Source organism: Salvelinus alpinus, chromosome 21 (genome assembly GCF_045679555.1).
Source record: "Salvelinus alpinus chromosome 21, SLU_Salpinus.1, whole genome shotgun sequence".
Lineage (NCBI taxonomy): Eukaryota > Metazoa > Chordata > Actinopteri > Salmoniformes > Salmonidae > Salvelinus > Salvelinus alpinus.
This window is the reverse complement of record NC_092106.1, coordinates 13,810,045-13,824,600: the sequence shown is the minus strand read 5'-3', so window position 1 is coordinate 13,824,600 and position 14,556 is coordinate 13,810,045. Positions and strand designations below refer to the sequence as shown.

Genomic DNA, 14,556 nt, shown 5'->3' with positions numbered 1-14,556 from the left:
GAAGTCCAGGATCCAGTTGCAGAGGGAGGCGTTCAGTCCCAGAGTCCTTAGCTTAGAGATGAGCATGGAGCACACTATGTTGTTGAACGCTGAGCTGTAGTCAATGAACAGCATTCTCACATAGGTGTTAATTTTGTCCAAGTGGTAAAGGCCAGTGTGGAGTGCAATAGAGATTGCGTCATCTGTTAACTTTTTGGGGTGGTATGCGAATTGAAGTGGGTCCAGGGTGTCTGGGATGATGGTGTTGATGTGAGTCATGACCAGACTTTCAAAGCATTGCATGGCTACGGATGTGAGTGTAAATAGTCATTTAGACAGGTTATCTTCTCACGAGTCACCAACCCTGATCCGGTAGCACCCCCCACCCCACTGAGTAGCATAGCTAGCATAGCGTCACAAGTAACTTGTAGCATCTAAATATCATTAAATCACAAGTCTAAGACACCAGATGAAAGATACAGGTCTTGTGAATAAAGCCACCATTTCAGATTTTTAAAATGTTTTACAGGGAAGACACAATATGTAAATCTATTAGCTAACCACGTTAGCAAAGGACACGATATTTTTACTCCCAACAGCTTTTTCCTGCGTCAGTAGCTATCACTAATTCGACTAAATAAAAATATATATAGCCACTAACCAAGAAACAACTTCATAAGATGACAGTCTGATAACATATTTATGGTATAGCATAGTTTTTTTGGGGAAAAATGTGCATTTTTCAGGTATAAATCACAGTTCTACATTGCAGCTGCAATCTGAAATAGTGCTGACCCAGCCAGAACAATTACAGAGACCAACGTCATATAACGAATTACTCATCTTAAAACATTTCAGAAAAATACACAGCGTACAGATATTGAAAGCCCAACATCTGGTGAATCCAAACAATATTTCAGATTTATGAAATGTTTTATAACGAAAACAAAATGTAGCGCTAAATTAGCATAGCTATACCAGGCAGATTCGGCTAGGCGCCCACGGCCAGTTCACATGCACAACAGATATGATATAACATCGTAAATTGGGTCTTACTATGGCTGATCTTTCATCAGAATGTTGATCAAAGTGTCCTTTGTCAAGATGAGTCGTTGGTTCCGTTCAGAATTGTTCCTTTCCCACTCCATTTAGCACAGGTACCGGTCGAGTGGCACGGATCTCTCAAACGTAAAAAAATTCAGACAACGGAACACCACAAAACTCCCGAAAAAATTCAAATAATCTGATTAAACTATATTGAAAAAACATACATTACGATGATCTGGTCACATGTATCAAACAAACTTCGAGACGGAGATAGTTTTCATCCATAATGGCCGCACAACAGAAGACAATCGCAGCTACAAGTCGCACGATTTAGAAAACCGGAAGTTGTCGGTCACGCCAAAGAATTAGCTCTCATTTCACGTCAGTCCCAGATAAACAAGATATTTTTCCTCTGACGTCCTCTTGACACCCAGAGGAAGGCCAATGAGGTGTGTTTCTGGTCATAGGGGGCACGACCATATATAGGCAGAGCGTTGAAGCTGGCATACACATCTTGCTTTTTTCTTCTTGGTCATGGAAAGTGCTGTCAAATGACTTCTGTATCACTCAGAGACAAAATTGAAACGGTTTTAGAAACTAGAGATTGTTTTCTTTCCAATGGTATTATTTATATGCATATAGTAAGAGCAATAATTGAATAAGAGGCAGTTTAATCTGTAGAGCAAATTATGCTAATGGGAAAATAGCACCCCCTGTATTCTCAAGAAGTTATCCTGGTGTTCTTGGGCAAAGGGACTATGGTGGCCTGCTTAAAAAATGTAGGTACTACAGACTGGGTCAGGGAGAGGTTGAAAATATAAGTGAAGACACACTGAGTACACGTCCTGTGAATGTTAACCTGTTTAAAGGTCTTACTCACATTGGCTATGAAGAGCATGATCACACAGTCGTCCGGAACAGCTGATGCTCTCACGCATGGTTCAGTGTTGATTGCTTCGAAGCTAGCATAAAAGGCATTTAGCTCCTGTGGTAGGCTTGCGTCACTGGGAAGCTCACGGCTGGGTTTCCCTTTGTAATCCGTGATAGTTTGCAAGCCCTGCCACATCCGATGAGCGTCAGAACCGGTGAAGTAGGATTCAATCTTAGTCCAGTGTTGAAGCTTTGCCTGTTTGATAGTTCGTCGGAGGGCGTAGCGGGATTTCTTATAAGGGTCCGGGTTTGTGTCCCGCTCCTTGAATGTTTGCAAACCCAGATCAATGTCCATTACATCTTGCAATTCTGTTTCTGTTAGGTATTTTTAAGATTATGGACACACACACACACACACACACACACACACACACACACACACACACACACACACACACACACACACACACACACACACACACACACACACACACACACACACACACACACACACACACACACACACACACACACACACTATTTTATTCTACATCATAGCATATTACCTAATGCATCAACATGGCTCTGCCTGATAATGAGGATGCATATCAGATGTAGGTGGCCTAGGGCCAGTAGTTTGCTCTTGTCAGGTCATAGATATAGCCTAGCCTTACTCTTGCCCAGAGTTTTTTCTGGTCAGGTCACAACCCATCTTTCCTCAATAAGAGGATATGAGAGTTCTTCACATGAGAGAATAAGTAAACATACAGCACATTCCTGGAGATTCAATCCCAGTTGACAAACAAGACAGTAAGATAAGCACTACTGTCAAAGTACTGTACAGAAAACCAGCTTGTTGCCAGCTATCAAATATGAGAGGGACAGCAGAAACCATGAAAATGATCTAATTCATTGCCCACAGGGGTGGACTGGTGACCTGCAAGCTCCTGTTACCTACAGTACTAGTCAAAAGTTTAGACACAGATACTCATTCAATGGTTTTTCTTTATTTGTACTATTTTCTACATTGTAGAATAATAGTGAAGACATCAAAACTATGAAATAACACATATGGAATCAAGTATTAACCAAAGAAGTGTTAAACAAATCAAAATATATTTTAGATTTTAGATTCTTCAAAGATGCCACCCTTTGCCTTGATAACAGCTTTGTAAACTCTTGGCACTCTCTCAACCAGATTCATGAGGTAGTCACCTGGAATGCAGGTGTTCCCCGTTAAAAGTTAATTTGTGGAATTTCTTTCCTTCTTAATGCGTTTGAGCCAATCAGTTGTGGTGTGACAAGGTATGGGTGGTATACAGAAGAAAGACCTATTTGGTAAAAGACCAAGTCCATATTATTGCAAGAATAGCTCAAATAAGCAAAGAAAAACAACAATCCATCATTACTTAAGACATGAAGGTCAGTCAATACACAAAATTTCAAGAACTTTGAATCAAATCAAATGTATTTATAAAGCCATTCTTACATCAGCTGATATCTCAAAGTGCTGTACAGAAACCCAGCCTAAAACCCCAACAGCAAGCAATGCAGGTGTAGAAGCACTGTGGCTAGGAAAAACTCCCTAGAAACGCCAGAACCTAGGAAGAAACCTAGAGAGGAACCAGGCTATGAGGGGTAGCCAGTCCTTGGCTTTTCATAGCCGATCATTCAGAGTATCTCTAGCTCTTTCAATAGTTTAGTTGGAATAGGGTCCAGTATGCAGCTTGAAGGTTTAGAGGCCATGATTATTTTCATCATTGTGTCAAGAAATATAGTACTAAAACACTTGAGTGTCTCCCTTGATCCTAGGTCCTGGCAGAGTTATGCAGACTCAGGACAACTGAGCTTTGGAAGAATACGTAGATTTAAAGAGGAGTCCGTAATTTGCTTTCTAATGATCATGATCTTTTCCTCAAAGAAGTTCATGAATATATCACTGCTGAAGTGAAAGCCATCCTCTCTTGAGGAATGCTGCTTTTTAGTTAGCTTTGCAACAGTATCAAAAATAAATATTAGATTGTTCTTATTTTCCTCAATTAAGTTGGAAAATAGGATGATCGAGCAGCAGTGAGGGCTCTTCGATACTGCACGGTACTGTCTTTCCAAGCTAGTCGGAAGACTTCCAGTTTGGTGTGGCGCCATTTCCGTTCCAATTTTCTGGAAGCTTGCTTCAGAGCTCGGGTATTTTCTGTATACCAGGGAGCTCGTTTCTTATGGCAAATGTTTTTTGTTTTTAGGGGTGCGACTTTATCTAGGGTATTGCGCAAGGTTAAATTGAGTTCTTCAGTTAGGTGGTTAACTGATTTTTGTACTCTGACGTCCTTGGGTAGGCGGAGGGAGTCAGGAAGGGCATCTAGGAATCTTTGGGTTGTCCGAGAATTTATAGCACGACTTTTGATGATCCTTGGTTGGGGTCTGAGCAGATTATTTGTTGCAATTGCAAACGTAATAAAATGGGGGTCTGATAGGCCAGGATTATGAGGAAAAACATTAAGATCCACAACATTTATTCCACAGGACAAAACTAGGTCCAGAGTATGACTAGGTCCAGAGGTCTGTGGACTTTTCCATGTGAATATTAAAGTCACCAAAAATTAGAATATTATCTGCCATGACTACAAGGTCCGATAGGAATTCAGGGAACTCAGTGAGGAACGCTGTATATGGCCCAGGAGGCCTGTAAACAGTAGCTATAAAAAGTGATTGAGTAGGCTGCATAGATTTCATGACTAGAAGCTCAAATTGAAATGTGCTATCATAAATGTTAGCAACACCTCCGCCTTTGCGGGATGCGCGGGGGATATGGTCACTAGTGTAACCAGGAGGTGAGGCCTCATTTAACACAGTAAATTCATCAGGCTTAAGCCATGTTTCAGTCAGGCCAATCACATCAAGATTATGATCAGTGATTAGTTCATTGACTATAACTGCCTTGGAAGTGAGGGATCTAACATTAAGTAGCCCTATTTTGAGATGTGAGGTATCACAATCTCTTTCAATAATGGCAGGAATGGAGGAGGTCTTTATTCCAGTGAGATTGCTAAGGCGAACACCGCCATGTTTAGTTTTGCCCAACCTAGGTCGAGGCACAGACACGGTCTCAATGGGGATAGCTGAGCTGACTACACTGACTGTGCTAGTGGCAGACTCCACTAAGCTGGCAGGCTGGCTAACAGCCTGATGCCTAGCCTGCACCCTATTTCATTGTGGAGCTAGGGGAGTTAGAGCCCTGTATTTGTTCGTAGATAAGATGCGTGCACCCCTCCAGCTAGGATGGAGTCCGCCACTCCTCAACAGGCCAGGCTTGGTACTGTTTGTGGGTGAGTTCCAGAAAGAGGGCCAATTATCTACAAATTCTATCTTTTGGCAGGGGCAAAAAAACAGTTTTCAACCAGCAATTGAGTTGTGAGACTCTACTGTAGAGCTCATCACTCCCCCTAACTGGGAGGGGGCCAGAGACAATTACTCAATGCCGACACATCTTTTCTAGCTGATTTACACGCTGAAGCTATGTTGCGCTTGGTGACCTCTGACTGTTTCATCCTAACATCGTTGGTGCCGACGTGGATAACAATATCCCTATACGCTCTACACTCGCCAGTTTTAGCTTTAGCCAGCACCATCTTCAGATTAGCCTTAACGTCGGTAGCCCTGCCCCCTGGTAAACAGTGTATGATCGCTGGATGATTTGTTTTAAGTCTAATACTGCGGGTAATGGAGTCGCCAATGACTAGGGTTTTCAATTTGTCAGAGCTAATGGTGGGAGGCTTCGGCGTCTCAGACCCCGTAACGGGAGGAGAAGAGACCAGAGAAGGCTCGGCCTCTGACTCCGACTCGCTGCTTAATGGGGAGAACCGGTTGAAAGTTTCTGTCGGCTGAATGAGCAACACCGGTTGAGGATTCCTACAGCATTTTCCTCCAGAAGCCATGAGAAAGTTGTCCAGCTGCGGGGACTGTGCGAGGGGGTTTATACTACTATCTGTACTTACTGGTGGCACAGACGCTGTTTCATCCTTTCCTACACTGAAATTATCCTTGCCTAACGATTGCGTCTGCAGCTGGGCTTGCAGCACAGCTATCCGTTCTCCTTTATATGAGTACAGTGACTACAATTAGAAGGCATCATGTTAATGTTACTACTTAGCTTCAAGTTTCTTCAAGTGCAGTCGCAAAAACCATCAAGCGCTATGATGAAACTGGCTCTCATGAGGACCGACACAGGAAAGAAAGACCCAGAGTTACCTCTGCTGCAGAGTATAAGGTTACCAACCTCAGAAATTGCAGCCCAAATAAATGCTTCACAGAGTTCAAGTAACAGATACATCTCAACATCAACAGTTTAGAGGAGACTACTTGAATCAGGCCTTCATGGTCAAATTGTTGCAAAGAAACTACTACTAAAGGACACCAATAATAAGAAGTGACTTGCTTGGGCCAAGAAACACGAGCAATGGACATTAGACTGGTGGAAATCTGTCCTTTGGTCTGATGATTCCAAATTTTAGATTTTTGGTTCCAACCTCTGTGTCTTTGTGACACGCAGAGTAGGTGAACGGATGATCTCCGCATGTGTGGTTCCCACCGTGAAGCATGGAGGAGGAGGTGTGATGGTGTGGGGGGGGGCTTTGCTGGTGACACTTTCTGTGATTTATTTAGAATTCAAGGCACACTTAACCAGCATGGCTACCACAGCATTCTGCAGCGATATGCCATCCCATCTGGTTTGCGCTTAGTGGGACTATCATTTGTTTTTCAACAGGACAATGATCCAACACACCTCCAGTCTGTGTAAGGGCTATTTGACCAAGGAGAGTGATGGAGTGCTGCATCAGATGACCTGACCTCCACAATCACACGACCTCAACTCAATTGGGAAGGTTTGGGATGAGTTGAACCGCAGAGTGAAGGAAAAGCAGCCAACACGTGCTCAGCATATGTGGAAACTCCTTCAAGACTGTTGGAAAAGCATTCCAGGTGAAGCTGATTGAGAGAATGCCAAGGGTGTGCAAAGCTGTCATCAAGGCAAAGGGTGGCTACTTTGAAGAATCTAAAATATATTTTGAATTGTTTAACACTTTTTTGGTTACTACATGATTCCATATGTGTTATTTCATAGTTCATATCATACAATGTAGAAAATAGTAAAAATAAAGAAAAACCCCTGAATGAGTAGGTGTCCAAACTTTTGACTGGTATTGTATATAATAACATATTATAACTATATCCCAAAAAACATATATTACACACATATTATTAGATACTATAACCACCATATTTTTCATTTAGTTCCTTAGTTCATTGTTTACTCTGAATAGAAAATGAATATGCCACTGGCATGCTGTGTCTATTATGTAGGCTATTGCAGCAAAAACTCAATTAGACACTGAATGTAAGCCTACAGTCATAAACATGGACTTTTCCTACAGGCTTGTCTATATCTACATTATCGTGATAAAGACTGTACTAACAACCCAAACGCTATCATGCGCCTTCAACAATGCGTAATTGAGCATAATATCAAAATCAATCATTTTCAAATAATAGGGCACCAGGATAGGACTGTCTAAAAAGAAATCTTGGTCAACCGAATGTCATCTGTTCTTTCGACCAATCATTGCTTGAAATGTTTAAATATGTATTTTTCCATACATACATGTTTTAATAAAATCAATATATGCATTGAGCTTGTCTGATGCATTAAGCTTACGGTTTCATGCCTCAAGAGGGCGCTAGAGATCTAGATAACCAGAAGAAGAAAAATCTTAACCTGACCCAACTATTCTCCTCCTGGCTTTCGCACAGATTTTGCCATTACTCTCCTGAAATTGCTGGTAATAGGCTACATGAGGAGTCGGAAACCTTTCTCATGTGGAATGCCAATTTATCTTACTATTTCTACAGATCTGCGTGGTTATGGTTTTCATACACATTTTCGTGAAACAGTTTCATTTAATTTATAATAACGTCTTCATATGTCAAAATCATTGTCATGTGGTTAATCAAAATTCTATCCAAATCTAAATAAAAATGATACAAACCTAAAAAGTAACTTATATTGCTAACTATGTAAAAATAGCCTACATAAAGCCAACAAATAAAAACATTGCAGCATGCAGGTAGAAAATATCCTGATAAAAATAAATATCCTATAAATCACATTGGCTACACATGGCCTATCTGCAATGAACTAGAAACACTGTATCAACTTGGATCTTGCGCTAAACTTGCGCTAGCGAATTTACAACATTGATAAAATATTCTGGGCCCTCAGTTTCCCGTGCAAGTGAGCTCGCGACAGACAGCTGTGGGCTATTTGCGCAAGGGATAAGAAGCAGTGCTTGACTTGGGCAGGAGCTCACCAGAGCTGAGTACCGGCACCTCAAATGTTCTACTGCTTGAGCTCATGTTCCTCTTATAGAATATTAGTTCAAAGGTATTGTGGAGCTCTTGCACCTAAATATAAACAGTACCAGCACCCAAAATGAGTACCGGAACCTATTTCAGTACAAGTCAAGCACTGATAAGAAGCCTATTTTATGACGTTTCCACTGGATCAGAGCATGACAATTTTCCCCTTTAATGCTGAGTGGTTATTGAAAGGGAAAGAACTGGAAAGATTGTTCAAATACATTGAGGAACTTTTGTCATTTTCAATGGATGTAAAAACAGACTGTTTGCTTGCTGTTTGAGGTGAAGAAAACATTACTTGAGAAGATCCACAGGTCATTAGTGGTGGTGCATTAAGAAATGTTTAACCCAATTTATCTTAAAAGTATTATTCAGTAGGAAAACATTTGGGAGGCCCATGATGATGCCGTACAGAGCTCGATTTGGCCTCTGCAGGCTCCACAATTGCCTCACACCCTCCATATGGAGCGTACGACCACATTTTCAAATCAAGCATAAATTGGCATTTAGTCTTCGCGTCCGAAGATTAGATTAGTTCACTGAGATGGCCGCAAATATATATTTGTTACTACTCGACTAAAACAATCTCGGTCGACCAACAGCCTAACGACCAGTCAACTAATTGGGGTCAGCTCTACAACAGCGGAATTCCAGCCAGTCATTGCCATTTCTGTGAGTTGTCTGTTACGGTTGCATCTGGGCCATAGAGAATGATAGAGGCCTCTAGTGGCCAAAAGGCGTGGCCAAAATATCATATTAGTATGGTCAGCACCATTGAGGGCTTCCACCATTTTAACGTAGTCAACTGGGTGGGACTTTCCAGCCTGGTCTCATAGACTAGACGTAACATAGTAAATTATAATTCTGGATACTCAAATCAGTATAAAATGTATAAGGCAAAGGTCTAGTGAACGTCTAAGAACCCAAAGGTTCCGTGTTCGATTCTCATCATGGACAACTTTCACTTTTTAGATAATTAGGAACTTTTCAACTATTTACTACTTTTGATCTACTTTGCAACTACTTAGAATGTTAGCTAATCCTAACCTTAACCCTTTAACCTAACCCTAACCCCTAATTTAGCTAACTTTAGCCACAACAAATTGGAATTTGTAACATATCATACGTTTAGCAAATTTGTAACATACTGTACAAATTACAATTCGTATCATATCATACAAATTGTAATTCGTAACATATCATACGACATGGATGATGGACAATCAGAAATTAATACCTACAGTACCATATGAAACCTAACATATCATACTACTTGGTGTGTCCCGGATTTACATGTACTATGTTATGTTGACCTCTGAGTCCAGGTTGGACTTCCAACTTCATTGGCTGATCCTTCCTGGTGACCCTGCTGGAGTCATGTCCAACCAGGTCATCAGGAAGGATCAGCCAATCGTGAAGAAGAACTACTACTTCAAAATGGAGATAGCCTCAATGGTGCTGCCCATGCTGTCACAGACGCTATAATGGTTCAATCCCGGGCTGTATCACAACCGGCCATAATCGGGAGTACCATTGGGCAGTGCACAATTGGCCGAGCGGCATCCGGGTTAGGGGAGAGTTTGACCGGGGTAGCCCGTCATTGTAAAATAAGAATTTGTTCTGAACTGACTTGCCTAGTTAAATAAAGGTTAAAACATAATAGCACAGATACAAAAATGAGTTCTATCTATCTCTATGTTCTGGGCAACTCTATAGTTCATCAGTGTCAAAACAGTGCAACACCTTCGCAAAAAAGCTGATTTAGACTGCATAGGGAGAAAGGGTAACAACATGAGAGCATGGGGATTATATTTTAAAATCAGTTTAGTACAACCAGCAACCCCACTGTATGTCAGGCTTAATGCTGCATTCATAACCAAGTGGGCAGTGGGAATTTACCACATACGACTGGGAAAAATCCACTTGAATGGCCTTCCAAATGGTAATTACTAGTGGGAAACTCTTATTTCATCATGAGCTCCCATTTCTCTCACAAGCTGACAACTGACCACCTACTAAGAAAATGATCTTGATAACAGCATTTTGGCAGTTAAATGCAGAACACTGCATTATTTAAAAACACTATCGTTTGTTTACAAGCATAATAGCTGTACTTTTAGTTTATGGTCTACACAGCTTGTTGGGCATAAACCAATCTGCGTTTGTCAACGAATTAAAAGCACATGAACGCATCCATTGACCACTTCGCAACTAGTAAAATCCCACCTCCTACTTGGTTACGAACCCAGCTTAAAAACATGACATCGCCTACAGAGGGAGACGCGGTGGACAGGCGAAATTACCTCCTGAATTGGCCGACTGCATGGACTATTATTGTCAAATTTTAGAAATAATTTGACGATGAATTTGTAGAAATATAATTTTTTCAGTGGAAATTCTAAAGAGACACAATGGACCGAGTGAAGAGTTCCATGCAGCAAGTACCGAAGCCAATTCACAAAGCGCTGATTCGTCGGACCGGTGGTGCGAACAGTTTCGAACTTGAAAAGGAGAACTTTGAACGCGGTCAGGTAAAACACCTGTTTAGTGGGAATTTGGGGGAATTCTGGATTTCGTTTACATAATTAGAAGGGACTAAGAAATGTTAAGATATTGTAATAGTTCTGGTAAAGCTTCGAGTTGGAACCGTCCGTTGCGTTGAAATTGGCAATGATCCTTTCAGCGTGAGAACGTGCGGACATGTCATGATTCATCTGCTTGACTGATTGGTGCTGCCTCGCACGTTCGAATTTCCATGGATTTTTTTGTTAACATTGCTCATGATCCATGCGCGCCAATTTGACCTAAATCAGCGAGTGTTTACAGGAATGCATTGTTTACGATGTTTGTAGTACAATGCAGTACTATAGTACCACCACACAACAGCAAGCCAACATCATCCCTCCTCATTCTTAGCAGGGGGTAACATCTCTGATATGAGTTTTTGATGGCTATGGCTCAAATAGCCTAGCACCCGTAGGAGCAGAGAGAAAATATGCCATCACATGAAATTGACATTGCAAAGATTATAGAGATATGACATCGGTGTTGGGTCTTCAGTGCAAGATCAAAATCTGTTGAAATGGGTTAGTCCTAAGAGCACAGATGTTGTCCTTTTGAGGAATTCTGCCTGATAAGAACAGGTCTGATTTACCATATCTCAGGAGAGGTGACGCCCACAACTGTGGCGAGAGAGAGGCTAAATTCTGTGTGTCTGCCTGGACTATTCAGAGAGGTAGGCAAAATGCTGTGTGTGTCTGCCTGGACTATCCATAAATACCACTACCATGTATCGAACTGCAGTAAAAGCCTATTAGTGACTCCTGGACACAGCACTAGAACTATTGACCTGGGATATTGTGATGGGTTTTGGAAAGTGCAATCAGCCAACATACTGGGGTGTGTGAGAGAGAGCTGGGTGGGACTATCATTGTTTCTATGATACAGGGAAATAAATTGTGTGAAAGGAAGGAAGAAATGGTGGAACTGAGCAGCACTGTTTGTTGATGCGGTTTAAAGGGGCAATCCGCAGTTCAAACAATAAGTGTTTCTGTAAAAAACTGAGGGGTGGGGCTGGAGAATTCATAGACAGAACTATGGATGCAAGGACTGATCATCCATGATATCACATTTTTTAGTTTTAATCATATTTTGAGGCTATATAGTGTTTGTTTACAAACATTGGAGTGAAACAAGCTTATTCTAGGTTCTGATGGGGTAGGACAGTTGAATTAAGCTCATGAGGCATTTCTAAGTTATATTCTTCTAGAATCAATGGGTACATAGTCATTTATAAATCCAAAAATGGATATAGCAACTGCAGATCCCCCTTTTTTTATGATGGTTTGGATGTCCTATGAATTATCCATCCCATGTAGCTGACAGGCTGTTACTCAAGAGCTGAAGTCCAGAAAAACGCATGCTAATTTTTCATGCAAGCTACTGAGCTGTGTGGACATGACACTTCCTGCTTGGCGGTCTCTCCCCCCTCTTCCCAGACTAGTCAAAAAAGTAGGTCAGATGAATCAAGCCTCTAAATGACCATGCTCTGCTGGATTATTTATTTTTCAGCGGCGGCTGCAACCTGCTTTTGCCATCTTCTACTACGACCACTGCTAAATTAATCAGTAAGCTTTTGAGCACTCATTTACGGGACTGAAGATTGATCCAGAGAGCAGAGTTTTGCTGTCTCTTGTAGTCGTAGTGTGCTGTGACTGTGACATAGACAAGTTTAGGCTTTCACCTAAAATCACACCACATTCCTCTCAAAATTGTTCAAATTGGATATGATTCCTAATCTGGTTATGGCAGTTGTTTTTGTTATGGTAGATTTTTGACAGCAGTCGTAAAGCTGTTCTGCGGCGCAGGCAGGAATCAGTGAAATCTTGTTTGTGCTTTAATACAGGGATCATCCCGAGTTAATCTGATCTGTTTTGGCTCGGATCTGCCTGAATCTGCTGGCTTTCACCACTGTCCCAAAACCACCAGTTTGGCTCTGCTCTAAGACCTCTTTCCAGCTCCTCTGTACAGGCACAAGCACTCTAATACAATCTAGCCTGGTCCCAGATCTGTTTGTGCGGTTACACAAATGACCGTAGGAGTTGGAAACATGCAGTCTTTTTATGGTGTATAGAAATGCATTGACACAGAACAAGTCTCTAGAGTAGACTGATAGTGGTACAGGTGAAGTTATGGGTCCCAGGGCTCCTATCTCGGCGAGGCTTAAAGCCTGAGAGTCGGGTAAACAAGAAGGGTGTGTTCAGACTCCGAGTCCTCGCTCCATCATTTTGTCTGCAGAGTTATAAAAATACCTCACCCAGGGCCAGGTAACACATACAGCATACATATAATGACATGTTTAGAGACCTGAAATTAGTAATGCTCTCTATTTTTGGATGGAATTAATCTATGGTGTGCTTGTTTATGAAGGACTGCCATGCCTCTCTCTGGAGTCACAGTTGTACTGCTACGTAAGAGTTTCTCATCGGTCATGAAACATAATGGCACAGTTGTTAAAAATGAGCTCAGTGACCATCTTGAGAAACTATTTTAGTCGTTTCAGCAGTCCACCTCCATTTGAAAACCGTACCACTTTAACTAACCATTTAACTTCCAGGGGAGAGCTGCTATCCACCTCTTTCTCGTCTGGAAAGACAGACCTGACTTTGTCTTGAAACAATAAAAGAGTCCTGGTTTAATTAGTTTCTATTTATTCCTGAAATGGGCTAGTAGGCCTAGACTACATGTTGATGTTTTTCCATCCATCTTCCCTGGAATGCACTATGGTGATGATCACCACTGTTGTGGTCAGAAACTATAGCTAAGTACTGCCTGCTACAATGACAGAGTGTCTGTCTGGATAGTCGTCTGAAATGAGAGAAACATGGCTGCGTCTGTGGGAAGGCTACTTCCGTTCAGCCCGGCACCCCACTTTAGAACCTCTCCTGGGCCTCCCAGACTGGGCTTTCTATTGTGGGATACATCCTGAGATTGACTCCAGTGTGGCTTACATAATTAAGGCCTTACATTTAGATCCTTCCTGCCTGCTTCCTGCATCCCACAGCTCTCCAAGGCAGGCTGCCTCTGGATATTCAGTATGGGTCGTTCCATGTCATTTCAGCAAGCCAAAACACCCACCATCTTAAATTATTTCTGTTAGAAACAGATAAGATTAGCATTCCTGCAACATTATTTGGTTGAAATATAATTAGATCTGAGAAATTAAGCTAATTGATTGCACCAAAATTGGCAATTTTTTAATTTATAGGATTCATATAATATTCAATGAAGAATCCAAAGAAATTGTCAAAAGCCGCCTTTAAAATAAGAGTATTCACCTGGAACAGCACCATCTAGTGGCCAGAACCTGGTAATATCAGGATTTAGGTTTATGTCCCATCCTAACAACTTCAATGACTTTCATTGAACAGTGGAAAAAATATCACCAAATTCACTGGGAATGAAGACACAATACTCTGAGCTGCAGTTCCATACTGCTTGTCAGACATAGAGAACTGATACTATATACTTGTTATTGGGGTGGGGGGTCCGTGGGTGACAATTTCTTTGGATTCCTCATGTCTTACTCATTGTTAGAAAACCGTTTAGTCCAAATCTGATGTTAGGTACTATATTTATTGAATATTATGTGAATCCTATAAATTAAATTGGCCAATTTTGGTGCAATCAATTAGCTTAATTTCTAAATGATGCTTAATTTAATAAATAAAATGAAATGATGTTGCAGGA

General features: G+C 41.3%; 1 protein-coding gene across 3 annotated transcripts in view; it reads left to right on the top strand.

Moving 5' to 3' along the window:
* Window positions 1-10,554: 10,554 nt before the first annotated feature.
* Window positions 10,555-14,556, top strand: part of LOC139548544 (huntingtin-interacting protein 1-like) — a 47,211-nt gene continuing 43,209 nt past the window's right edge. For all 3 annotated transcript variants that reach the window (XM_071358249.1, XM_071358250.1, XM_071358248.1), the window contains exon 1: window positions 10,555-10,838. In XM_071358249.1, the coding sequence (XP_071214350.1) occupies window positions 10,719-10,838 (120 nt within the window). In that variant the 5' untranslated portion in view covers window positions 10,555-10,718. The remainder of the gene's footprint in view (window positions 10,839-14,556) is intronic.